Source organism: Anomalospiza imberbis, chromosome Z, assembly GCF_031753505.1.
Source record: "Anomalospiza imberbis isolate Cuckoo-Finch-1a 21T00152 chromosome Z, ASM3175350v1, whole genome shotgun sequence".
Taxonomy (NCBI): domain Eukaryota; kingdom Metazoa; phylum Chordata; class Aves; order Passeriformes; family Viduidae; genus Anomalospiza; species Anomalospiza imberbis.
In genome coordinates this window covers 56,279,516-56,305,757 of record NC_089721.1, presented here as the reverse complement: position 1 = coordinate 56,305,757, position 26,242 = coordinate 56,279,516, and the positions used below count along the sequence as shown (strand labels likewise).

At 38.7% G+C, this 26,242-nt stretch overlaps 1 protein-coding gene and 1 long non-coding RNA gene across 3 annotated transcripts in view; both read left to right on the top strand.

Moving 5' to 3' along the window:
• LOC137465030 (uncharacterized) overlaps positions 1–26,242 on the top strand; it is a 474,100-nt gene that overhangs the window by 380,740 nt on the left and 67,118 nt on the right. The window lies entirely within an intron of this gene.
• Positions 1–26,242, top strand: part of MOB3B (MOB kinase activator 3B) — a 76,681-nt gene that overhangs the window by 5,635 nt on the left and 44,804 nt on the right. Inside the window, exons 1-2 of one of the 2 annotated variants that reach the window (XM_068176714.1) lie at positions 22,864–22,961; positions 25,407–26,015. In XM_068176714.1, the coding sequence (XP_068032815.1) occupies positions 25,598–26,015 (418 nt within the window). In that variant the 5' untranslated portion in view covers positions 22,864–22,961; positions 25,407–25,597. Of the gene's footprint in view, positions 1–22,863; positions 22,962–25,406; positions 26,016–26,242 lie in introns of those variants that run through there. The other variant, XM_068176712.1, reaches the window with a different exon arrangement.

Below are 26,242 nucleotides of genomic sequence, written 5' to 3'. Positions count from 1 at the left end.
TCTGATAGGGGAGTGGGTGGGCCTGATCTCCCTAGCCCAGTGTCTAATTTGGATGCCTAAAATTAGGCAGTTGTCTATACCCTGTTGTTGCATTCCTGGAATAAGGAATTATACCAATCCATTACAATGGCTCCATGCAGAATCAGTTTTCCTTCTCCCCCCCTCCACCCTCCCCAGAGTGGGAAGGGATTTTTCACTCTATATTTCATTTGAATAAAGGAAAGGAAGGCAACTCAAGTTACAGTCCAGCCCTCAAACTTCTTAGCAAAATGTTCAGATTCTGTCCTCAGGTAATGGTAACAATACATTAATTTTTTTTGGTCAAAATAATCCCTTCCCCAGTTCCAGAAGTCATAGACATATTTTAACACTTCTTCATACATTCAACTTTGACACATTCAATTTATCATAAAAATATATGAGAAATTACATATGCTTGAAGATATATGAAATCCGAGGTGGAAAAAATCCATGTCAGAAGTCATCCAGTTTTTGAATGTATAGGGAGTGATACAGAGACCATAGGGTATTCATGGTGTCTTGAGTAACAGTTAAACTGATGAAGATGATAATTTGAAGTACTGCTTGATTTTGCCTGAATGAAGGAAAGAAAGATGGAAGAGGAATGGAAGAAATTTTTAATATGTGTTCATATAGTAGTTCTTTTCAGATTAATTTTCTCTGCTAATGAACTTGAAGCATATTGAATGCATACATATTTTACATAGTGTTGTGAATCAACATGTCCTGAAAATCTATGCTGTAGTTACACAATATGCTGTATAGAAAGCTATATATAAATCTGTCTATATATAAAAATATATAGTTTATATATATTTCATATGTGTATATTCAATATCTATATCTCCATAGGCTATGGAGACAATTGTACTTGCAAAATTAAGATCAAAGCTGGTAATTGACTTTTCTTGTTTGGGAAGACTACCTGTCGTTATTTTTTGAATTTAAAGATGTCTTGGTCATCTTAAATTCTCATCTGTTTTGTAATATAAGATCTTCATAATGCATAAGACTACAGGAAGGTCTGTCTTCCTTATGTATGTCTGCATCTTGTACTTTTTTCCTGAGTTAGTGAAGTACTGCAAATATAAAATCTATGCAGTAATTTATGTAAATTTTCAGGTTGTAAAACAACTGTTATTTTATGTGGAAAGACCACAAAACTTTTCTAAATAGTGCAAAGAGACAATACAGGAGCAATATCCAATTGTAATTTTAAAGACCTTCTACAGAAGCAATGATATCAAATGCCCTTTCATTTGAGTACTCTGCATGTTTAACTTACAGCACTGAATGTTTTTTGAAAACAAGCCCCAACTGTCAATTTGAAAATTATTAAAATGTGGATATGAAAAGCATATCAAGCTGAGGAAAATTATTGTATTATTAAAAAGAAACAAAACATAGAATATTTTACCTCTTTATGTCGTATTTTTTTTCAAAAGACTGTCAAAAATTATATGACATGTTCTCAATTCCATTTGAACTGCTTCCCAGGAACAATGGCTGTACTGCTTATCTTTTAGGAAATTGGTGATTCTTTGAAAGTACTTTTTTATGCTATATGTTGAGCTTTTTAGGATCCATGTTTGAAAACTGTTTCTTGCTTTTGATTGTTCTTCTGACAAACATGTCTCCAGTTCTTCAATTTGATGATGAATTCCATTTTGGAAGTTCTGAATCTTGCTTGTATTCCAAACATCAACAGGAAGATTTTTGCTAAATAGTTGGAAGATCTGTTGAAGGAACTCATAGATGATCCTTATGATGTTCTTCTGTGTAACCTTGGTAATCTCTACAGGGAATCTGAAATCAGTTGTTTCGCTGAGACATTGCTGGGGAAAATAACCACCCATTTTCCACAGAAAGTTCATTATATGGTAGTTCACTTTGTTTCCTTGGAAAAGACAAACTGAACAAGAGATTTTGATGTACAATGCCATTATCATGCAAATTAGCAGTAAACTTCTCTGAACCATAATAATGGTCATGCTGATGAAGCAGTCAGCACTATTTTCCTTTCCTTTTTGCAGATCTGTAAGCTTGCAGTTTCTTGGTTGTCTTGTCTTGCTCACATGCTTCTCTTTCACATCTCTGAATTTATTTCATCTGTACAACATGCTGGGTATTACTCACTGTGTGGGAGTTGCCCTTTCTAACAACTATGGTCCTGCCAAGGTTTACTGTTTCTTTCAGTTTCACACAGTTGCAAAGGTTTTGCTCATTTCTGCTGTATTTAATTGAAAAATGAGTAAATCAGTCAATCTTGTGATTCAGAGGATAATGGCAGATTAGCAGGTTAGAATGTAGTAAGAGCATTTCATCTTCTTACATTCTTACTAGAATTGGCAGTCCTGCTTGAAAAATTTTACTTTTATGCTTAAGTTGGCAAAGACAGTAAAAGATAATCACATCCCTGGCTAACAGATATGCAATCAAAGCAAGATGTATTTTAATGGATTTAAGAACAAGTATCTTTTTAGAATAAATTATTTTGTTTAGGCAATGGCTTAAATTTTATTAGCAAAATAACCTTGTTGTTGACACAAGCATTGACTCACTAGGAGCATATGTTGCTATGACTGTGTTGGCAAAAAAGAAGTATATACAACTCTTAAAACAGATGCCTTTTTCTCCAAAATCTCTGATAGTTCACTGTTCAGAGAAGCTGTGTTCTACTCCATCACTTGATGAATCAGCCTCAAGTTTTAGATCCATTAAGGAAAACATGCTTTTACCTAAAAAAAGAGGAATTCCTTACATTTTAGAGTAAGAAAACTCTTGAAGCCTTCTCCTGTTGTCCTGAAGTGGGTTCTTTCAACCTGGTGTTTGAGAGAGTCTGGCTCAACTCATCCAGTGAAATGCAAAAGAAAGCATCTTTTAAATCCAAACCAGTCAAATAAGTATTTGTCCACAGTTATTCGGTTTATTGCTCTTAAATCCTATTCCTTCTGACTCTCTTGTTCCTCTATAATCTGGATCATTAGTGAACAGATTTAAGCCTTCTGTGTCTTATCTTGTGAGATATATAGAACTTGCTGACTCAAGCATTTGACTTGCATAATAAATCTCATCCTACAAAGGACAGCGACATCCTGACATACAGAAACTCATGAGTCAGTTTAAGGTCTCCAGTTGGCCCCTCTGTGAGTTGCTGGAATGGCCATAAAGCTGCCCCAAAAATCAGTGCCATAACTTTACTCAGCCCTTACAGATAGTTTTTACTGAATATGTGTCTCTGCTATTTATAAAAAATTCTTTTTTTTCCTCTGGTTTTACTGGAACTAGAGGGTCTGCTGGGGATTCCTTGATATGTTCTCCTGATCCCCTCATTCATTGTAAAAAAATTCTCCAGCATCATAATGTTTCCATCTTTTCAATGACCCTTACTGCCTACAATCACATTGATTCAGGTCAAAAGCATGTCTATGTGTTTGTGCAAGGGAAGTAGGGGCCTTTCAGGCCCCAAGCCCCCTGCTTATCGTGTTTCTTTCACCTTTGTAATACCAGACTCTTTTCTTTCCACAGTAACATGGTAATCAATCTAGCCTGACACCAGTTAGGGTAACCTAACTGTTAGGGTAATGGTTTCCAAAAGCTGATATTTTCCATCAAGATTCTCTCAGTACAAACCTACAGATCACTTCCAATTTGAAAAATATGAAATATAAAAAAGGACATGTATAAAACCTGGCAGACCCCTGCTGCTTGTTTTAAAGTCGCCTGTATTGCTGGTTGATTATTTCCCTGAGTCTGGCCAGAAACAGGACTAAATTCCTTACTTGCCATATGTTCTTTATTTTGATCCATGTTCTCTTCATCCATCCCCACTCCTATGTTATATGGTGTGAAAAGGAGGGAACTAACATTCATACATCTTCTGCCTCATCCCCCCTGCAACACACAATCTTTGCTTTTTTCTCTTTTTTACATGACATCAGCATATCTCCTCCCAACATACACTTTTTCTGAATACCTGGCTTGCTATGCAATGTCAAAAAAGCATCAGCGTAAACCAAAACTGATTCCATTTACCAAGTCAGCAACAAAACACCAACTCCAAAACAAAACCACAAAAATCTATTTTCCCCATTCTCCAATTTATAAGGTGCCCACCACTGCTTACAATATGTATTCATTTTATCTTTAGTCATTGGATCTTCCCCAGTTTACTCCAGATTTTCAAAATAAAAGCCCAAGAGCTACAGGGTAGAACTGTGGACTAGTTTGCCAATACTCAATTGCCCAATTCCTTTATCCTTAGGTCCAGACCTCTAATACAAATAATTTTTTACTCTCTGCTCCAACTTCTTGTTGTCAGGGAAAGGAAAAGCACTGTTTTCCATCACTCAGTTTTGTGTGTAACTATTTTAATGCCTAGGCATTTATTTATTTATTTCCCAGTTCTGATCTCCTGTTGTTTACACACTGCTCTAACCTTGTGTCAGCAAAGATAGGAGGACACCTCCCCTCTTTCACACACTGTTTATGTTGAGTACAGTGACAGTCACTTACCCAATTTATGCAGAGCTTGAAGTTTTCAATGGCCAATCCCACTGGTCAGCCCAGGACTGGTCACACTGATCAGTTAAAACAAAATGAAATTTGATACTCACCAGTCTAGAAATTCACACCACTTTTGCCCTTGTTCAAATACCTCTGGAGTACCTTTGAATTGCCCACCACCTCGATGCTGGAGAGGATTTGATGGAGTCTCCAATCAAACTGGTGCAAATCCTATTTGATCTGATTCTCCTTTGCTGGTGGCAGCAAGGTGATCCAGGCAAGGCAAGGCTTTATGGCTCCTATTTGGATCACCAAGATTGTTGTCCCAAAACAGATTCTTTCACCTGTTAATCAAAGAGGCTAATCCACGCACAGAGCTGAGGTATGTGATTTATTTACAGTTCTGCACAGAAGGGGGTGCTGGGTGGCAAACCCACAAACCCAGCACACAGACTGTCAAAACTTCTTACTGTTTCTACATTTTAGCAAACAAAGACATTAATGTTCATTTGTTACAAGTTACATAATTCTGATATTAATTCGTATTCTTTCTCCTCTTGGTTAAATTATTCCCTTGCTTATTTTGCTAATTAGTCTGCTTGCTCAGTCTTTCTCTTCTTTGAGTTAGTGGGTTTCTTGAGCCCATGGTGATTATTTTCCCTTGCCAGAATTACCCTTTACCCAGTTGAAGTGTTGGCTTTCTTACTTCCTTATATTGGAAGTTGTGCCAAATGACCTTGTCACCTATAAATTCTGCATTCTTTGTGTCCACTCCCAGTGGTGCATCATTCTCCCCCAGCTCTGCTAACCTCCTGCTAGGTCTGTGATCAGTGAAGCATGACAAGCCCTAAACCTTAACAAGACTATTCTACAGGCAAGTAATTAATCTTTCTAATACCCGGACATCACTCCTATGAAAACAAGCTCTCAAGGAGACTGAATTCACTTGTGTTGGTAGCAAAATGTCCCATCTTCAGGACTACTCCAGTTGGTGTAAGGCTGAAATTTTTCTCCCAGGGTCTGACCAATGTACTTCTCTGATTATCAGGTCTTTGGGCCAGGTTGTAGTAGGACTGCAGATAGGCAGTAAGTGTAAGAGTCTGAATCAATCCGAGCATTTGATAATGACATTCCTAAGAAAGTGCCACATAAGCACTGTGTCTTGAAGTTGAAGTGCTTGGTTTGTTCTTGAATATGCATTAACAAAGTGCCATGTTTCTATGTATCACTGACTTCCTCTAGTGCAGTACCAACCTTTTGAACTGGTTCCTGTAATCACAATATAGGAAGTCACTGGTGGTTGAAAAAGAGGGCTGAGTTGAACATTAAGATAAGCAAAAATTACAAAGTCTTTAGCAGGCAGATTTGCTTTTCTTCTTAATTAGCAATCTTTATGGATTGCTAATTCTAAAAGTGAAACAAAGTGATTTACCTTTATGTTATTCAATCTGCATAATTACAGGAATATTTGAAAAAGAATATGGAAAAAGTATAAATTCAGAAATGTTTGATGTTGTCCTGATTTTTTTGGAATGGGGTTATTTTTTTTCCTAATTGCATACTGTGTTTTAGATTTAGCAGGTGGATAGTGTAGATGAAACACTAATGATTTGGCTGTTGCCATTAGGACTGTTGTTTCCTGTGCTCTGCCAATGAGCAAGTGCACAAGAAGCTGGAAGGGAGCCCAGCCAAGACAGCTGACCTGAACTGGTCAAAGGGATATTCCACACCATAGAACATCATGCCTAATATATAAACTGGGGGGAGTTGTACAGGAGCTGCAGAACTGTCACTGGCCAGTAGGTGATGAGCAATTGCATTGTGCATCACTTTTTTTTGGGGGGGTTTTATTCCTCTTTATCACTATTTCTGTGGTTGTTGTTTATCATTGTGATAATGATGATATTACATTTTGTGTCACTTCATTAAACTGTTCTTATTTAAACCTATGTGTTTTACTTTTCTTTCAGATTTTCCTTCCCACTGGGGAAGGGAGAGGAGTGAGTGTGTGTGGTTCTTGGTTGCCAGCTGGGCTTAAACCATGGCAGATGCAAGCAGTGAAGGAATTCCTCGGTGATCTTGAGATCAGAACGTATTTTGTTAAAGAAAAAATAAATCCTGTTGATGCTTGGGACAACCTGTTATAGTCTGACAGAGTGAAAGTTTGCTATGGATAAGCAATTTCTTTAGTAAACCAGTGAATGACTTCAGCAGTTACACAGTAGTATCCTAGTAATATAGGAAGTCTCCTATGATTATTCTTGTATGCTTCTGCTGATGCTAAGGTTGTAGTTATATTGTGGTATTGTCACAAATTATCTACACCCAGACATCTTCAGAAAAGTTAGTTTATGAATGAAATTTGTGGGAGGGAGGTCTTTGTGTTTGAAAGACTGAACAGAGAATCAGGAGGGCTGTGGTAGATTTAGCATATGGATTTGCCACAGATGTCTTTTTAATTTTAATTTGGTGTACATGTGTATGGATCTTTTGCATTAAATGGAACATTGATTTAAATCAAATAAGGACCAGTCCTTTCGTATACTAAAGTAACATGAGAAACAGCTTAGTGCTGTATGACAAGGTGGATTCACTGTTGAATAGTTGTATTCTGTTCATACACTGTCATCCCTTTTTCCTTCCATTGTCATTTCATAGGAAACCCATGATATTTTTACTGTTGTGGAAAAAAATTTAAAATTCCAAGTGGAGATTAAGCAGTATGGAGTGATTGTAAGTGACAAAGGAAAGAATATCCTGTGTAAGAACCTTCAGGTCAGGGTTAGGGATCAGAAACCTGTTGGCTTTGTGCAGCTTACCTAAGGACAAGTCAGGACAATTGCTTCTCAGAGTAGCTAAGTTGTGTCTACCTAGTATTATGCATAACACCCCTAATTTGGGGACATCTGAGGACCCACATGGAGATTACCATCTTCTAAATCAGAACTCTTCTTTCCTGAAAACAAAGGAGGGAGATAGACTCATTCTACCTTGTAGTGCAAACCAGCCACCCTGTGACCAAGCACCTCACACTGGCCCTTTCCTTATCTCTTCATGTAAATAAGGAAATATTTTTCCTGTGGGAATGTGAAGAGTGGGCTTGAATGAGTAAGTCAGAAGCTATGCATTTTTGCTTTAGTTTCAGGGCTTCAGGATTTTGCATTGCATTGTGTTCTTGCCTCCTAAACACTTCTCTGAAGTCTGGTGGATGAACCAAGAGCTGCTGAAAGAACCACTTTTTTGTCTAGTGAGATAGAATGTGGTTGTTTGGTTTGGATTTTTTTGGTTGCTTCTTTTTGTGGTTTGTTTTTCTTAACAATAATAATAATAATTTTAAAAATCTCTCTGTCACAGATTTTGTATGTCTGTAACAAATGTGAACATCAAAATGTCTTGTAGTTATGCTCACATAGCCTGTCATGTTTCAGTGAAGGCTAAAGATTGACAAAATCCAGAGGATAAAGCTAAAGGTCTAGTACAAAGGACTAGGAGTCACCTGAATGGAACTGAGATCCCAGACCTGAATTCACCTAAGTGAATTTGTCTAGGTTCAAAGTTTCTTAATTTTCCTGTATTTTAACTACATCTTTCTTTACAAAGTATATATTACTACATGTCTTGGAAGTGTTATACAGTTTTTCCTAGGCTCTTTCTCAAGATTGTCTAATGAAAGCATTATGAAGAATGCTGAAAAAAGCAGAAAAAAAAGACTGAAGCCTGAAAATCAGTTTTGATTTTGGGCAACCCTAAATTCTGAGAGAGATGCTACTTTAGCTTCCATATTGTCTTTGTTTCCCTCAGCATTGCCCTCTTTTCTTGCTTAAGAAGTAGTAGTGATAAACTGTTAGTTTATGTGATAAAAACCTGCCTGTGCTCCACAAGGTAGTGCAGAGAAACATTGCCAGGTGTGGAGTAGCCTTAGTAACCCTTTCTGCAGCTGCTCCCAGCCCCATCACTGGATGCATTTTGTCCCAGGGAATGGAGGAAAAATATAGGATAAGCTGCTAAAAAAAAGAATCACAGACTATCCTGAGTTGGAAGGAATACACAAGGATTGTGAAAGTTAACTCCTGGCTGTTATCTGTAGGGTACAACACAGGGGGTATATGATTTAACTCCCATAGTGTTCTTCTTTAGTGTTTTGCAAGTGCTTTACTTGCAAAATCCTTTGCAAGTAAAGGGATTTTGCATTCCTTCCTGACTACATATCTAAGCATTTTTTCTCTCTTTTATGAGGAGTCTGAAGGGTGCAGAACTTTCTTCTGTTTGTTTCAGGCAATCTTGAGTTCTGGTGTATGCTGCTTTACAAAATACAATCACCCAAATGCAATCCCCAAGTCACATTATTTTTTAGGCAGAATTGCAGAATATTAATAATCTCTTAGCAGTACAACCTGAGCACAAACTGGGAGATGCCTGTGTAACCCAGCTTTCCCACTCAACCAAATAGGTTTCCTGCAGAGTCTTCAGAGTCTTCAAAGTTCTCAAGGCTTTTCCATTGAGACAGACTGCAGAATCCACATGGCACGAGGCTTGAGAGTCTGCTGGAATAACCTCAGTAACTGATAACCTCCTTTCAATGTACTATATTTTGCATCATATTGTAAACTAACATTTAACAAAACAGAATTTAGCAAATAAATAAAGGCCTGAGAGAGAGCTGAGGATCACTAATACAGATTCTGTTTTCCAAAGTCTGTCCTACTCATGTTCTTATCTAGGAACCAAGTTAGGATTAAAAGATGGTGTCATGTTCTGGCCCTGGCCAGATGCCAGCTACACACCAAAGCTGCTCAGCCACTCCCTTCTGCAGCTGGACAAAGGAGAGATAATTTAACAACGGGTTCCTGGGTTGAGATAAGGACCAGGAGAGAGATCACTCATCAAATAATGTCATATGCAAAACAGGCTCAACTTAGAGATTAGAGTTTAAGTATTTACTAAGAAAATCAGGAAAATGAGGAGTAAATTGAGCCTTTAACAACACCTTCCCCCCACTCCTCCCTCTTTGCAGCTGTGCTTCTTACCCTGGTGGAGCAAGGAGACAGGGGATGGGGGTTATGGTCAGTTCACCACCTGAGGCTGCTCCCACTGCTCAGGGAGAGGAGTTATTCTCCTGCTGCACCCTGGGGTCTCTTCCATGGGAGTCAATTCTCCATTAACTTCTCTGATGCAGCTGCATCTCATGAGCAACAGCTTCCTGTGACCTGCTGCACATAAATCCCTCCCAGGGGCACCAGTCCCCCTCAAACTGCTGCTGCATGGGTCACTCTTCCATGGGGTGCAGGCTTCTCCAGCCTGGGGTCAGGGCCCCTCTCTCTGCAGGTCTCCCACTGGCTCACAGCCTCCTTTCAGACATACACCTGCTCTAGCATGGGTACCTCCACAGGCTGCAGGTGGATCTCTGCATTCCCATGGACCTCCATGGGCTGCAGGGGCACAGCTGCTTCACCATGCGCTGCATCATGGCCTGCAGAGGAAGCTCGGCTCCAGTGCCTAGAGTACATCCTGCCTCTCCGTCTTCACTGACCCTGGTGTCTGCAGCATTGTTCCTCTCACATGCTCTCACTCTGCTCTTCTCTGGTCACAATTACAAATGCACAACCTCTTTTTGTTTTTCTTTCTTCTTAAATATGCTAATACAGAGGAGTTACCACAATTTCTAATTAGTCCAGCCTTGGCCAGAGGCACATCTGTCTTTGGAACCACCAGGAACTGGCTCTGTCAGACATGGAAGAAGTGTCCAGCATCTTCTCACAAAAGCCATAGAACCCCTCCCTTTCCTTCCCCCCCTGCCCCTGCCATTTCCAAAACCATGGAAATCCAATACAGATGGTCATAATTTAATGTCTTCTAAGACAAAATAAGGTAGGTATAAGAAGTTAATTTACACCACAGTTGAAAGCTTCACACCAGAATAGGGAGTAAATATCATTTATTAGATAAAGAATTTAGCTTTGAGAGTTTGAATTCAACTGGTTAGAGCCTTTTAACTTAATGTCTACTGCCTCATGGCAACATAAGGTTTGCCTCAGTTCATATTCTGCTTAGAGCACTTACAGCTTAAATGAGAAGTTGTCTTTATACTCAGAGTTTATCCCTAAAGATCTTTTTGTGTGCATGCTAGTGTTTCAACTCAAAAGTAGACAGTAGGATAATAATAGGGATCATTTTAGTTTTCTGGGATGCTGGTGCCTGGATTAGTAAAATGATTACTTGTATTCCCCATAGATGTCTCCTTTCTTCAGTCCATTTCATTATGCCTTCACACAAAAAAAGAAGCGCAGTTGAACCAATTCACTTGTTTGGCTTTCTGCCTGCACTTTGGAATATGTTCCATCAAAGTTTCATTTTGTGATGCTCCTGTGAACAGTAGTACAGCAGTGCACCATCTCCACCCTGGACTAATTCACCTGATAATGTCTTAGAAACCAAAATATCATGAAGTCTTAAGCAGATAAGAAGCATAAAGCTTGACATAATGTTTCCTGCATTTTTTTCAGTGAAGCTGTTCTGTAACATCTGCCTGATGCTGGAATAAACCATGCAATTAATCTAACAGTTCTAATGACAAAGGGATGTGAGAGATCAGAAGCAAGCTTATAAGGTTACCTCTTACCCTTTAGCAGCTGTATATTGAAATCTCTTTTGTAAAAGGCACAGTTCAGGCATGGAGTATGCTGTTTCACAGTCTAGGTACGGTATCTCTGCTGAAGAGCTGAAATATGAGTCAGTTTATCCAAAGACTGCTGTCAACAGATAGGTTTTATGTGTCCAGACTACCAGAGATGACATCTGTTCTGTGGAGTTTTTCAGGGTATTGTGTCACTTGGCTTCAGGGGTGTTGGATGGGTACCTGTGTTAAGGTTTATGTTCTACTTCCATGGGTGAGTCTCCTGAAAAACTGGAGATTGCATCAAATTTTCAAGCTTTGAATTAAATCTATAGAACTGAAAAGCACCTGCCATATCTCTGTGGGACAGAACAACTACATGCTATATCTGCATGACTCTGTAGACAGAATCTGCTTCGCTAAATTACCTTGGAATTGTATGGTTTGCATGGGGCCTACACATGTCCAGAAGCACCCTTACTTTACATTTTTATTATATTCACAAGACTTACCAGTATGTTTATAATAAAGTAAAACTCATTTAACCCACTAGGTAGGTCTGGATTTGTTGAAATATAAACATGACCATTTTACTGCTGCGAGCCTTATTAGACTGCTTCTGTTCATCACAATGATTGAAATATATTTGAATCTGATATGCTTGCATTGCAAGTTAGGTCTTTATTTTTCCATATCTAGGACATAACAAGTTTTGTCTGTTCTTTTGCCTACTTTTTTTTGTTTCAGTAAGTGGTGGAAAATAAAGTGTCCATATTTGTTTTATATTAAAGAAGTTGGAACTGAAAGAAACAGAAGAATGATGATGCTTAGCATAATTTGGAAAAACCTGAATTTCTGGCAATAGTAGATTTTCCATTGCAATTATAACTGGTATATTCAGTATTTGAAGTTTCTCCTGTATTTTATCATGTTCCTTTATAGTGACCATGTTCTCTAAATTCATGTCACTTATACCACACTTTTCATGCCAGTTTAAGCAGTTGTATTAAAAAGGAATAACAGATTGAATAGTGGTTTTTATCTTGAATTCCCATGTATGCCACATCAGTATGGCTCTGATCTAAATGGAGCTAATGTCCTTTTATTTTAGAGCAAGCAGGTGAAGAGTTGCATGATAGGTTCTGGTCTTACAGGCTGTCTAACTTGTAGTATGTTGTCCTGTTGTTAAAACAGGAATCCACAAGAATAATCCTCTAATTGCATGTACTCCCACATACATGCAATAATTTAATAATTGAACCTGTCTGAACATGATTATGTAAAGGGCAGCAAATGTAGGTGGTTTACACTATCTTTGTATTTAGGCTTGATGGTTTTCTATAGTTGAACCTAGGGTTAGATGTTGGAACCCAGAATGTCCCTTGGACACTCTTGGATGTTCCGGGCCCAGGTTAAAAGCATTTGAGACCCTGGAATGCAGCCACAGACCCCTGTGGCTTTGAACCTGATCCATGGAACAATTTACCAACTTTGCAGGAAGAACAAGAAATCACAAAAGTTTAGATATTATAGTAGAAGTAGTCACAAAGAGAGAGGAAGAGTTTTTGAGTGCTGTACAGGGGGGTTTTAGGTCTTGTACAGAGGGGTCTGAGTTTTGTACATGGGGGTCAGAAGTTCTAAGATGGAGGGACTTGGGCGTGCCCTGTCCTCTTTCCTTCTTCTTCCTAACCTCCATGTTCATGGTGATATTGGCACTCACAGATTGGTTTAGAGTAGAAAGTCACTGTTCAATATAGGTGATAGGCATTGGGGAAAAACTGTAAACATCTAACACGTAATGTATGATATAAAAGAGGGCACCAGCCCCCTGGGCGTCAGAGTGTGCCCTTGCCTGACTGCTGAACGGACCGCAGCAGTTCAGGAAGAAAATCTTTTAGATAACATACAATAAACTACCTTGAGACCAGACGATTGAAGACTACTGAGTCTTTCTTTGGAGACACGGGTTGGAGGAGAAGACTTTTCCACCTTTCCGGCTCACTGCAACCATGGGTGAGTTGCTACAGTTAGAAACTCAATAGAGACAAAATAGTGTGTGGCCAGCAGCCTTTGCTTTACTGTCTGCCTGTCATTCTTCTGAACTGCCATTTAGCTGACACTTAAACCAAAGCCTGATGCAGTGTCTGGGTGAGTGAATGAGAGAAGAAAGGGAAAAAAATGTTAAGACATGGAAGAGAGTTTTGTAATGAAGAAAGGAATAGAAGGTATATCTCGGATGTCCCTCTAGTGCTGAGGTGACTCTGGGATGGTGGAGAAGGCCTTCACTGGCCTGCACTGACGAAGGAAGACACAGCAGCCGCAGTATTCGGTCTCTGGATGATTTATTTCAAATTATCAGGAAGCTTGTCTCTTTGGCTGCTGGCCGAGAGAAGGCGCAGACTTCTTAACAGTTGTTTACTATTTCTTATCTATCAATTCTCTCTGTGCCCTTGCTGAGGTCTGTCCAGCAAGGCAGAAAGGGAGCATCTGACCTTGAGAGGCAGGCACCAAGACTAAATACTACCTGCTACGTACTACATGTTTACTATTTCCTACCAATATCTAGCACCTATGTTGGACAGTGTGTTTTCAGTAAAACCCAATTAAAAGATGCCAACATCACCAAGAAGATGGAGGGTAAGAAGAAGGAGGAAAAGGACAAGTCACACCCCAAATCCTCCATGTTGGATTTTTCATACCCCCCCGTACCAATCCTGACCCCTCCGTACATGGGTCAAAACCCCCATGAACATAATGTAAAAATACTCTCCTCTAACTTATAACTACTTCTACTTTATCTACTGTAAACTCTAGATTTTTGTCTCTTCTTGTTCTTCCTGCAGAGCTGGTAACTCATTCCATGGCTCAAAATTAAAATCACAGCTATCTCCAGCTGTCTGCCAGGGTCTCTGACTCATAGGAATATTTGAAAATGTCGGAAAAGCATTTTGGGTTCCGACAGGTATAGAAGTTCTTACAAAGAACAGTATAGGAAAGCATTTCAGAATTTGGCCTGACCTTACAGTGTTAGTGAGGTGTGTGTTTTCTGCATGTGTCTATTCATTACCATACAATTGTCTGTAATTATGACAACTGCAGATGCACCTCCCTGTTTTGCACCTTGGTACTCAGGTGTTGTTGGTGGCTCCTAAAGAAATACCTGTAGTTGAAGTTTCCAGTCTTGCTGACACCAGAGTTATGATCTTCAAGTCAGTGACAGTGGCTCAAAAAACCTCTTGCTTAGGAACTTGGTTTTGTGGTTTGTTATCCAGGATTCTCACTCATTTTTGCAAAGAAAATTTGGAATTCAGTCCCTGCTGTACTAGGATGGGGATTCAGTCTTGCCAGTTAGTCACCTGGGTGGCGTTCTTTTCAGAGAACAGATGTATTATTATTTGGGAGTACTCTTGGGATCTATGGTGATTGCTGCCTCAAAAATTCTGATGGTATCTGCCTCTCTGATAGCAGGTGTTGTGTGTGATACAGCTGGGTATACTCAAATAATTTGGGACTGGATCAAAACAATAAATGTATGGAATGCATAAGTGGCAAAAGATGTAATTGAAGTGGGGTAAAGTGTGGCAAGCACATTTCTCTCTCAGGATTTTTATAAAGGTGCACAGAGAGAAGTGAAAGAGAAAACAATTTCTATTTCTGCTTCTTGTTTTTCTCCTGTGGAATGTGTTTGGAGAATTGTTTACCTAGAGCGAATGCCTGGTTGGAACACGGTGGATTGTTTGGGCCTGATGGCCAGTCAGATCCACCTGTGTCTGGACTCTCGCGAACAGGGTCACGAGTTGTGAGGGAGTTAGATATGATAGTTAGAGCAGCATGTAGTTTTTAGTATCCTCTTTTATATAGTATATTAATGTATTATAGCATATTTATAATAAAGAAATCATTCAGCCTTCTGAACTGGAGTTAGACATCATCACAGTGATCAATTTATATCAAAAACTACCCAAACCCTTCTTCCAGATCCGTTTGTGATTAGTTTTGTTTGCTTTATTAAATTCCTTCGGAAGCACACCATGGATTAAGCAGTATGCAGAAAAGGCTTTCAAAGTAGTTTAGTTCACTAGAAAGGTAAAGCAGAGTCATGAACTGGGCAGTTACTTTTCAGTGTGTAGGGGGAGCAAGGCAATTCCACAGTTGTTCCCTGGGGCATACTGCTAGTGTATTGCTCCTCTAGTGCTGGTACTTTATGGTGTGTGCAGAGCTATGCAGTCAATACAATGCTGTCTAGTTACTATCTGCTAAACTGCATTAAAGGCAGCACATTTTTGCTATCCTAAGCTCTCCCCTGGTGAAAAATCCTTCTTACAGCAACGATTAATTGTATTGTCATTGGAGAGGAGGCTGGCATTCCTCAGAGGAGGTAGTTATAATGCTCAAGTGCTCTTTCTAATATTGGTTTTTTTTTATTTATGATGTCACTGACTTCCTTTACTTGCTTTCATATTTCACATATCATGGATGGCAAGGAAAACAGGTTTTTTCCTCCAAGTGAGTCCTTCAAGACTGCTGATTTAGAGCTCTGGAGTGTGGATAGTTGCTCCACCCTAGGTATTCTGTTTCCATGTAGCAGATTCTCTTTTTTTTCCCCTATGCATGGTAGTAGGTCTTTTTGGCCAAATGGTAAGTTTGAACATGCTAAAGTTTACATGGTGGGGATCAAAATTATTCTCCAGAGAAAAATTTTTTCAGCCATCAAGTCAGCTCAGTCCTGCAGTTTACAACCTACACAGAAATCAACTCTGTGGATGATGTATTTCTTTGAATTTTGAAAGCACAAGTCCCACAACTAGACAATTATGACCCCACCACCACTTGCAGAGGCTATGCCATGTGACTGCACGCTGCTGAAGCATCGTATCACTTGCCAAATTGCAGGCTATGACTACACCATGCCCTTGACGTATAAAACTGTGACCCACTTTGCTTTCCACTGGGGCAGCCTCACCTTGAGTGCTGGGGACAGTTTTGGGTGCTACAATGGAAGAAAGATATTGAGTTGTTAGAGAGTGTGCAAAGGAGGACACAAGGATGGTGAAAGGCCTTGAGGTAAAGCCATATGAGGAGTGGCTGAGGTGACTTGGTCTGTTCAGCCTGGAGGAGACTGAGGGGAGACCTCATTGCAGTTACAGCTTCCCCATGAAGGGGAGAGGAGGGGCAGGCAGTGATCTCTTCTCTGTGGTGACAGTGACAGGATCCAAGGGAATGGCCTGAACTTATGTCAGGGCAGGTTAAGGCTGGATGTCAGGAAAAGGGTCTTTCCCCAGAGGGTGGTTGGGCACTGGAACAGGGTCCCCAAGGAAATGGTCACAGCACCAAGCCTGGCAGAGTTCAAGAAGTGTTTAGACAGTACTCTTAGGCACATGCTGCAACTCTTGGGGATGTCATGTGCAGGGCCAGGAGCTGGACTTGATGATCCTGATGGGTCCCTTCCTACTCAGGTAATTTTGTGATAATCAGCTGTAGTTGCTGCCACTCTGTGTATTGCCAATTGAGTGCTTTGATTCAAACCAATGGAAAGTAGACTTCTGCTGTTATTTCATACACTTAGCTTCTCTGATAATCATGTGGAGCTGTGTTTTAAAGTTAATGGATTGGGTCCTACAGCTGCTGGAGGTCCATTTCAGGACAAGATTACAGATTTATGGTATAAATAATTGGACGATATTCACAATTAAATTGTCACTTTTAAGTTATTTGCAGTTAATTTGAGGGGCTGCGCTGACTCCCACATGATTTTAGGTGAGTTTTGTTTCTTAGCAACATGGAGTTAAGGATAATTTTTTTGTAATTGAAAATCATCATGTTCATGTACAGATTTATCAGTGTTTGTTGAGAAAGGGTGCAGTGCACCAACTAAGGATGTTGTAGCCTCCTTGCAGATCTTTGCTTTGGAAATGCCTCTGTTATCATTAATTGCTTAGAACAGTTGCTGAAGCCACTGTGTCACCAACAATGTGTCTCTGCTGTCCATCCTGCCACATTAACCTGAGCTTTGGTAGGAGAAGGCAGACTAAGGCTTATGGGTCAGCTGAAATTTTTACATCTTATTTTCAGTGTGTTTGCTTGTGGGAAGTGCTGTTTTCACCACAGTGTTAGCTATTTGTTTTTGCCAGCATAGTATTTGTAACTTGACTCTGCCATTGTATCCCTTGTTTTTTGCATGCTTTGCTTGGACAAGAAAATGAGAGACTTTATTTGAAATGTCACTGAGATGGAACATATAATTAGATACTTTTCTTAAAGCAGAACACATATGTGGTTTCCTAAAGCTAAGATTTAGGCCAAAAGTAAAACTTGAGTTTGGCCAGGTCATGCAGACTAGGACACCTGAAGTTCTAGGGCATATATATAAATTACTAGCTTCTAGCAGATAGGCCTAGTACAGAAAGGCCCTGACAAGAGGTCTGAGATCACATTTTTGTGTGTGCATATTTTTCTGTTCCCTATATCTCAAATAAGCTGACTAGCATTTTTTTCAACAGAACTGATTGGACTTGGTTTTAGGCTTTCATATGGGAATTGCATGGATGATCTGATAATGTTGGAGAGGGCAGGTAATAATATTTTAACTCTCTCAGAGTTTATTCAGTTTTGTCAGTGCTTTTAAAAGCCATAATGTAAGTTTAGGATTTATGCTGAACAAAACAGTGATTTTTGAAGTTCAACCACAGTTTGATAAAGACATCTTATTGTTTTGTAAAGGAGAGTTTTCAGACTGTAACAGTAACATTTTATCTCTGTTTTCTGAATTCATTATCACAGCTCCCCCTGAATGCAGCTTAGTCAACATTCCATCTTCAGGAATGGCTTGGAATCAGAAATTAAGCGAGGTGGGGGAAACAAATGTTAGATTATAATAGAGAATCAAAATGCAATTTAATTTGTGTATTCTTCAAGGCCATTAAAATACTCTTACTCCTTTCACCTGATCTTATTATATTGATTTTAAAGGAATGAAGGATAGCTGTTCTCTGTTGCAGCAAATGCTGCAGTATGTATGCAGTATGCATACTACAAAAGCCTAACAACCATCCACTGTTGGCATGAAGTCTCCGTCCACAGATACCCAGCGATTTTGGCAGAAGCAGGGTTAGTGAGCTACTTCTGTTGGTCTTCATACTGCAGTTTGTAGCTGACCCATGCAGTCCAACAATGTGGTGGTCTGCTGTGCATAAGAGCAGTGATTGTAACAGCAGCTGGTGAAACAAGCCACGTGCAGCTGTAAAGACTTTGCTTTGTTCGTGGTGGAAGAATGTAGCAGGTAACAGGGGCTTGATAACTGAAAGCAGAGATTGGTTGTGTACTTAGAAAATGTGGTTTAGTGATTCAGGATTAGTGGCACAGGATACACTGTGCTTGCACATATACTACCAGCAGCTCAAGCTGGTAAAAAAGCCTGTGAAACAGAGAGAGAACTGGAAAAAACTGTGTGCAGTAAAAAAAAAAAAAAAAAAAAAAGCATTCAAAGGGAATGTCAGCACTGCATGCTTCACTGTGATCTATCACTCTGTCAGTATTTGCCTGAGATAAAGGGAGTTCCCAATCTTCTTGAAAGTTTGGGAAGTCTGAAATTGTCATGGCAAACACTATAATTCACTTAAGTGGCTGTTGCTAAATAACCACTCCCAATAGGTTTTAGTCCATCTGTTTCATTCTCTGCCTTCCATACACCTTTTTTTATGTTGTCCTTTTCCCTGTTCTGTGTGACCAAACAGGATCAAAGAAGTCGATTAGGATGAAAAATCTGTGGGTTTTTTAATTTTTACAGTTTACATGTGAGTGTCATACAGCTCCCTGCAAGGGGATTGGGCCGGGTATCATAGGGGAGATGTCAAGAGGGTAGGAACATGAAAGGACTGAGTTTTCAGAAAAATAATGTAGCCGTACACACCCCTGCATGACTATCACCCTGTAATGGGTTAAGACCTCATATTCCTGCAAGGGAACATAAGCTGAATTTCAGTGTAATCTAAGTCAAGTAGATTCTTTACTGAGTCTTTCTGATTTCTTTACTAAGTCTTGTAGTTTCTTTACTGTAGTTCTGAGAGATACTTATTTCAATTCACCTTAAATTATATGCTACAGGAGGTCCCCATTCCTAACTAGAATGCCATGGATGTTGAAACCAATATAAACTTGTAGTGAATAAGTCTTAGGGTATTTGTATTACCTTTGTGATGATAGTGTACTTTTTCAGAACTTCAGATGAGGTGTAATTGGATTTAAGATTTGTAAAAGGCACTAGAATGATACTAGTTGAGCAGCCAGTCCTCTGTTAAAACATAAACATTTATCCCCAACAAGAAAAAATATGCATAATTTGCATTATTAAACAGCAATTTTCATCTAAGATTTGAGCACTCATACCTGATTCTGCTGCTGTTGAACCGCTGATGCACTTCATCATAGAAATGACTTCTGTTTAAGTCAACTTCTAATTGTTTTGTACAACCAATTTTCCTAAAAAGAAAGAGTGGCTTCTCCATCTGTACAGAAGGGAACTTTGTTGAAAGAATTGGAATTAAATACTTGTAAATAAAGTATTTGGATGTATTGTAAAAGCAGGCGAACCTGCTGGGAAGAAATGATGATGTCTGACTCCAGTTCAGAAGGCTGAATGATTTCTTTATTATAACTATACTATAATACATGAACATACTATTTAAAGGAGATACTAAAACTACATACTTACTTGTTCTAACTACCATATCTAACTAACTCACAACTTGTGACCCTGTTCACAAGAGACACAGGTGGATTGGACTGGCCAACAGGATCAAACAATCTTCACCAGAATCCAATCAAGCAATCACCACAAGTAAACAATTCTCTGAGCACATTCCACATGAGAAAAACAAGGAGCAGAAATAGAAATTGTTTTCTCTTTCTTTCCTCTCTGCTGCTCTATGAAAAATCCTGAAAGAAAGAAGAATGTCCCTTTGACATGGATGCACAAATGCAGTAGTCCTACCTAATAGCACCCAACATGCTCATGGAAAATATGATGCTATGTTTAAGGCCATTAGTCTAAAAATGACTGCAAATGTCATGTATTGTGCCCTGAGAGAAGCCCAAGCCATTCTGACAGAATCATGACAGTGATTGTGTTCTTCAGCCAAATACTATTTTTCAATTTTATCCATATGAAAACCTCAGTATTTTTGCAGAACTGTAAATCATCATTTAATTCAGGGTCATCCAATTTAGCAATTGTTTATCTCTTGTTTCATAGCTGCATTCATTTTTAAAGCATATAGTTTATAGACAGCTATCCATTGTATCTCGCTTTCCCTTTCCAGTCTTTTACCTTAGAAAAGTATCAAAGGTTATTTATATTTGCTTCATTGGGCCTTAACAGTTTGATTATGGAAACACTATGCTGATTCCTGTGATTGTTTACAATTGTGGTTTCTTGTTAGTCTTGCAAAATCACTTGCTCTTTTTTATTCCCATGCCCAGATAAAGCAAAGGGTAGTTATTACCTGTCAAATGAATGGATATTGTTATATGTTAGAAGTGTTTCTGGCTGTGAGAAAGCTTCTTTTGAATCCACCTGAGTGTCTTGAGTCTGCAAGTCATTATTGTGGTTACTAGCATAAAATAATCCCAGCAGCTTTAGAGGAAAGGAAATTGCCACTCAACCAGTATCATTCCTGAAATAATGAGGAATGGAGACTTAGCTTTTAAAAAGAAAAAATATAAAAATGTGAAGCCAGCTGATGCAGAGTTAGTTTTCATATTGTGTATCACTGGATAGTCATCTCTCTGTGTGTTTTTTGTTGGAGAAGTCATGTTTCCTCACTCTCTAGTTTAATAAAACAGGATTTATATCAGCTGCATTCCCAGCAGACCTCTTAAGCTTGTGTAACTCTCCCTAGAATATCATGATGAAAGGTATGTGTCTATAAACAGTGTGTCATTTAACATTTTTGTTCCCTGTGATTTAATAGAAAATATATGAGTAAATTACATAACTCAACAGTGACTCTGATATGATGCTGGTCATGATGTGTTGTTTGTTGTGGGTGATTTTTTTTAATGGTATGAGTAGGACTAGTTTATTTTTTCCAGATGTTGATATATGTGATTTTAGGCCAAGTTTCTGTCTCTGTCTGTGCACGAACTGGAGGACAGAGTTGGTCACTGTGGTGCTGATGTCATGGATGAAGTTTATGAGGTCTGGTTGTCCTGAGACCATCTCCACATCTGTGGTTAATATTCTCAGGCATAGCTCTGCCAGCTAGGGAATTCACCCAGCTGTGTTATACATGCTTTAGAATAGTCTATCGGGAAAAGATTTTGGTGACTGTCCCAGAAATACATTGCTCTGAAAAAAAAAGAGAAGCTAAATCATTGGGAGGAATTACCTTTCTGAGTTGCCCATACCAGGACAGTCATTTCGTTCAGAGGGATGTGCAGGACACTGTCCCATTATACCATTAAGCCAAATACCGTGAGTGATAACATTATTCTTCATGCCTTTATGTATAGTTAGAACCTATCATAAAAGATTAGAAGCCAGTTTATATCATTTTTGACTCAAGTATAAACCAGGAGCAATTCTGTTGGCATTACTATAACAGTAAACTGCAAAGTATCTCTTATCAAGAGACAACTTTTATTTTATATGGAATGAGGGTGGATGCTACTGTACCACAGGTTTTTAAGAGTTGTGATTCAATCTGACCCATATCACATTGTCCATAGTGTTTCAGCTCTGAAGCAGTTCTCCCAAGACCAATTGAGATAATAAAACTGGAAGCATTTTTCAATCTTCTAAGGTGAAAACTGTCATAGAAGTGAATGTGATGACTGGCAAGGCAAGTTACATTCTCAGTGCTTTGAAAATGCTGAGATGTTGTTTGTCATTTGTTGTTGAAGACATCTGATGAGTTTTCATTTTGCTAATGTTACATAATTTTGAAGCAATGGCTTTGATTTTTAAGTTCCGCCATACAAAGTTTTAATTGACAGTATGTGATTTGAGATGAAATGAAAACCCTCTTGTCATGATTGTTGATTCAAGTGCAGAACATGAAGTGTTGCAAGTCTAAAGGCAAATGAGTTCCTGCAATGGATTATTGAATCAGGCCTAAGCAAAGGAGTGGCCATCCTATCATTAATACCTGCCACTTTATTGTCTAAGCAGAAAAGATGGTCTTAGAGCACAACAACTTTGGCTAGAGTTCTCCCATTAGCGTCAGCCCCTGAAATGTCTGTGCTTGATCTCTACTGAAAATAAGGTGAGCCTGTTCTTTTGTCTCCTGTTAGTAGAGGAAAAGCTTCTTTATTCCAAGGAAATAGTGGTGATGTTGTTTGTAAATGTTTACAAAAGCCTAAATTCTTATTTCTTTGTTCATTTCTGTTAGCTTTTGAGTAATGACAATGGTTAATTAGATAGAAAATACCATCAAGAATCAGGATGCAAAAAAGAGTTTTTAAGTATTTCACAGGGTTGATTCACTGCAGTATATTTGTGAAGGTCAGGTCTTACAGTTTTCTATTTTGCATCCTTGAATATGATAATGCATGAGAAAGCAAGTCTGTTCATCCTCTAGCATAGCACAGCCTTCAGTCACATTTCCAAATAGAGAAAGAGGAAAAAAAATAAGGTCTAAGCAGAGCTGTATCTCTTAAGAGAAGTTAAGCAGTGAGATACTAGCCAGCTTTGTATTTTTGTATTTTGTAAAGTTACAGAAAGATGACAGAGGAAGAGCTTTGGCTTTTATTGCAGGATACTGAACAGAAGGTTCTCCAGACACAAAATGTATAGGAAGTTCTTGCCTTTTCTGGTTCTGCCCTGGTGAGTTAAAGAACAGTTTAATCTGGCTGTACAGTAATCTTTTGGATGAGTCTTAGAGGTGAATTTGACTAGAATGTGTGTGTGCTTTCACAGAGACCTTCAACATCAACATAAGACTTGAGATAATGAGTTGTTTGCTGAATGTTTTGGTTGAATTTTGTCTGAATTAATTGATTTTATGCAGATTTTCTGAATATGTGGAGAGGAGTGGGAAACATTATTTAATATGATTCATTTTTTTGCATATTTTATAGAAAATAGCTTATAAAATACAGTGTGTTAATTTTTCTTGAAGGAGCTTTAATTGCAGTGAGTACTGTGCTTCAAAGTTCCTATTTTGAAGAATAGTTTTATTTGGTGCTCAGCTTGTTGTTTTAAATAAAACTCCTTGCATATTCTGATGAGTATTTGCAGGTGATGAAGGTAGTCAAACCACATAAGAGCACCAGGTGTATTATTGTGGGGAAGAAAGTAATTACCTGAGCTGTAAAATTCAACCTGCTTATCATTGGAAACTGGGATATTGGCTCCATGCCATCTTCAAGTGTATCAGTCACAGGCTCAGTCTATGCAGCACTACTTACCTATTTTTTAATGGCTTTTAAATAAAAAGATGGCTACCACAGAGTATTTGAGAGCTGGAAGTTTTGGGTCTTAGTAACAAACAACAAATTGTAGTGCAAAATCGACTATTTAAAAGTCGAAAATCTTCATTTCCTGCCAATGACACTTAACTGTTCCAAGGCTACTTTTGTTTAAAGACTTCTTTCCCTGATCTTTCCCTGATCTGGACTGGAAAATTCAGGATCTCAGTCGTTGAATATTACTCAAGGGCCATGTCAGATATGACATGGAGTTCCTGGAGCTCTTTCCAAAACTTCTTAGATTTTGCAGATATGGAAAAAATGACTGTTTATAAGGTCATGATTGGAATATCCCTCTTTCATGCCATCATGAAAAGTTAAAGCAAGCACTTCTAGGCTGATTCCATGTTACTGCTGCTTGCCAGCAAATTAGCCTACATGCTAGTCTTTCACATGTTTGGAAGAGGATTTTTTATGGCACTTGCATCCTATTATGTGGACACAGGATCTAGCTATTGTGTGGACACAGGATCTAGCACACCAAATTTCTCTTTGCTAAGGTAACTGTTACTTTCTTGTGGTTATTAAGAAAGTAACACCTTTTTCTCTTCCTTTTTGCCCCTCAGCAAAGACTCAGGCAACTATCTTCAGAAGAATTTAGTGCTAGGCACACACTGCCTAGTAAAATTTTCATGGACATGATTTTGGTTAAGGGAAACAGAGGAACACAGATAGTCCCATAAGAATTGGCTACTGATAGGGGAGGATTTTTGCATTGGTGCGCAGATTTAAGATATATTGTGTTATTTAATTTAAATATTGCACAGAATGAAATGTTTATTCTCTATATTTATTGACAAAATCTTTAGCACTAAAACAAAAGGCTAACTAAAACTGCACCTATCTATCCTGTCACACCTAGGGGTATACATTTAGTGATAACATACTCTTTTTCATGTATATATATGAAAGCAAACAAAGCTGTAATGCAGTAATTTATTTGTTCAGTCAGACTCACTGTTGAAACCATTCCATTGCCAGCTTAGGTTAGATGGAACAACACAAAGTCTGTGCTCTTGCTTTTGTAAGAACAGTGCCAAGTATTCCCCTGTAAAGAAGATGAATAGAGCAATAAAAAAGTGGCAGCTTCACAATTGCTAATAGTTCTACACAATCCAATAGAAATCTAAGTCCACTACTGAATTTCTGAAGGTGGGTCAGTAAAAGTAACAATCTCCATACAGTTTTGTGGGAAACAGAAAATTATTTCTGTGCAATAATGTAGTTGTCTTTCTTATTAGGTTCTATATGGTTTGCAAGAGCAAACACCTCAATAATTTAAAACAGAGAACAAATATGGGTGAGTTTTGCTTGCTGATTTCTTCTTCACACAGAGATGAGCACTGAAGCTATGGCAATGCTTAGAAGCCCCATTGGTAGATACAGGAACAGTTAGATAAAGATTCTAAATTGTCACATAGTTTGGTTTTTTTTTTTTCTGAACTTATATGCACATTTTGAATGTTATGCAGTGACTGTGAAAATGTAGCAAAGTTAAAAAGTTGGGTTTAAAATTTGAAGATCATATAAGTTTTATTGAATTCTCATCTTTATAATTTAAGAGCCTCTATTTGGGTAGATATTTAAAAAGAATAGAGACGTTAATTCCTTAATACCTCAAAAAATGAGGCACTTCTAGAAAAAAAAAAATCTTCAAGTTAGGGTTGGGCAGTTTTTAAGTCCAGCTTGTTACATATTATTTTTCATCTTATAACTGCTAGAAAATTATGGTAAAACAGTAGCAAACTGACAGTACCAGACTAGAGCTTGCCATTGATGTGTATTGTTTCTGTATCCTTAGGGAAATGAAGCCTTTCAGGAAGGCTTTCAAGAGGAAGAGCTAATAAATTGCTCTGAAGTTAATACAAGTTTCTCTGGGAAAAGGAGAAGGGCCTGGAAAGCCTGTGATAGAGAGCAGCTGTTTTCAGATACTTGCATTACGTCTCAGACGTGCTTTCCTGCCAGCTACTGCAGTGCAGAAGATTAGCAGACATGTCCATAGCACTCAAGAAAGTCTTTAATAAAGATAAGACTTTCCGCCCAAAACGCAAGTTTGAACCTGGAACCCAGAGGTTTGAACTTCACAAACAAGCGCAAGCATCTCTCAACTCAGGCGTGAACCTGAAAGCAGCTGTGCAGTTGCCCAGTGGAGAAGACCAGAATGACTGGGTGGCTGTTCATGTTGTTGACTTCTTCAATAGGATCAACCTCATTTATGGAACTATCTGTGAATTCTGCACAGAGAGGACCTGCCCAGTGATGTCTGGAGGCCCGAAGTATGAGTACCGGTGGCAGGATGACTTGAAGTACAAGAAGCCCACAGCATTGCCAGCACCCCAATATATGAATCTTCTCATGGACTGGATCGAGATGCAAATCAACAATGAGGCTATATTTCCCACAAGTGTAGGTAAGTGTAAGGAAGACGTCCTAAAGCATAAACTGCCTTTCATTCTTGTACTAAGCATGTTCTCTTTCCACATATTTAGGGACATAAAAGCTGTTGAACAGCAGGTGGGGAGGAGGAGGGATCAGAAATAGTGTGCAGTGTATGAAATGTTAACTGTGGTTTCTAGGTATGGTAGTGTCTGTTAGCCTTAAATGTTTGTCCCTGATGAGCCTCTCAGGTTAATCACT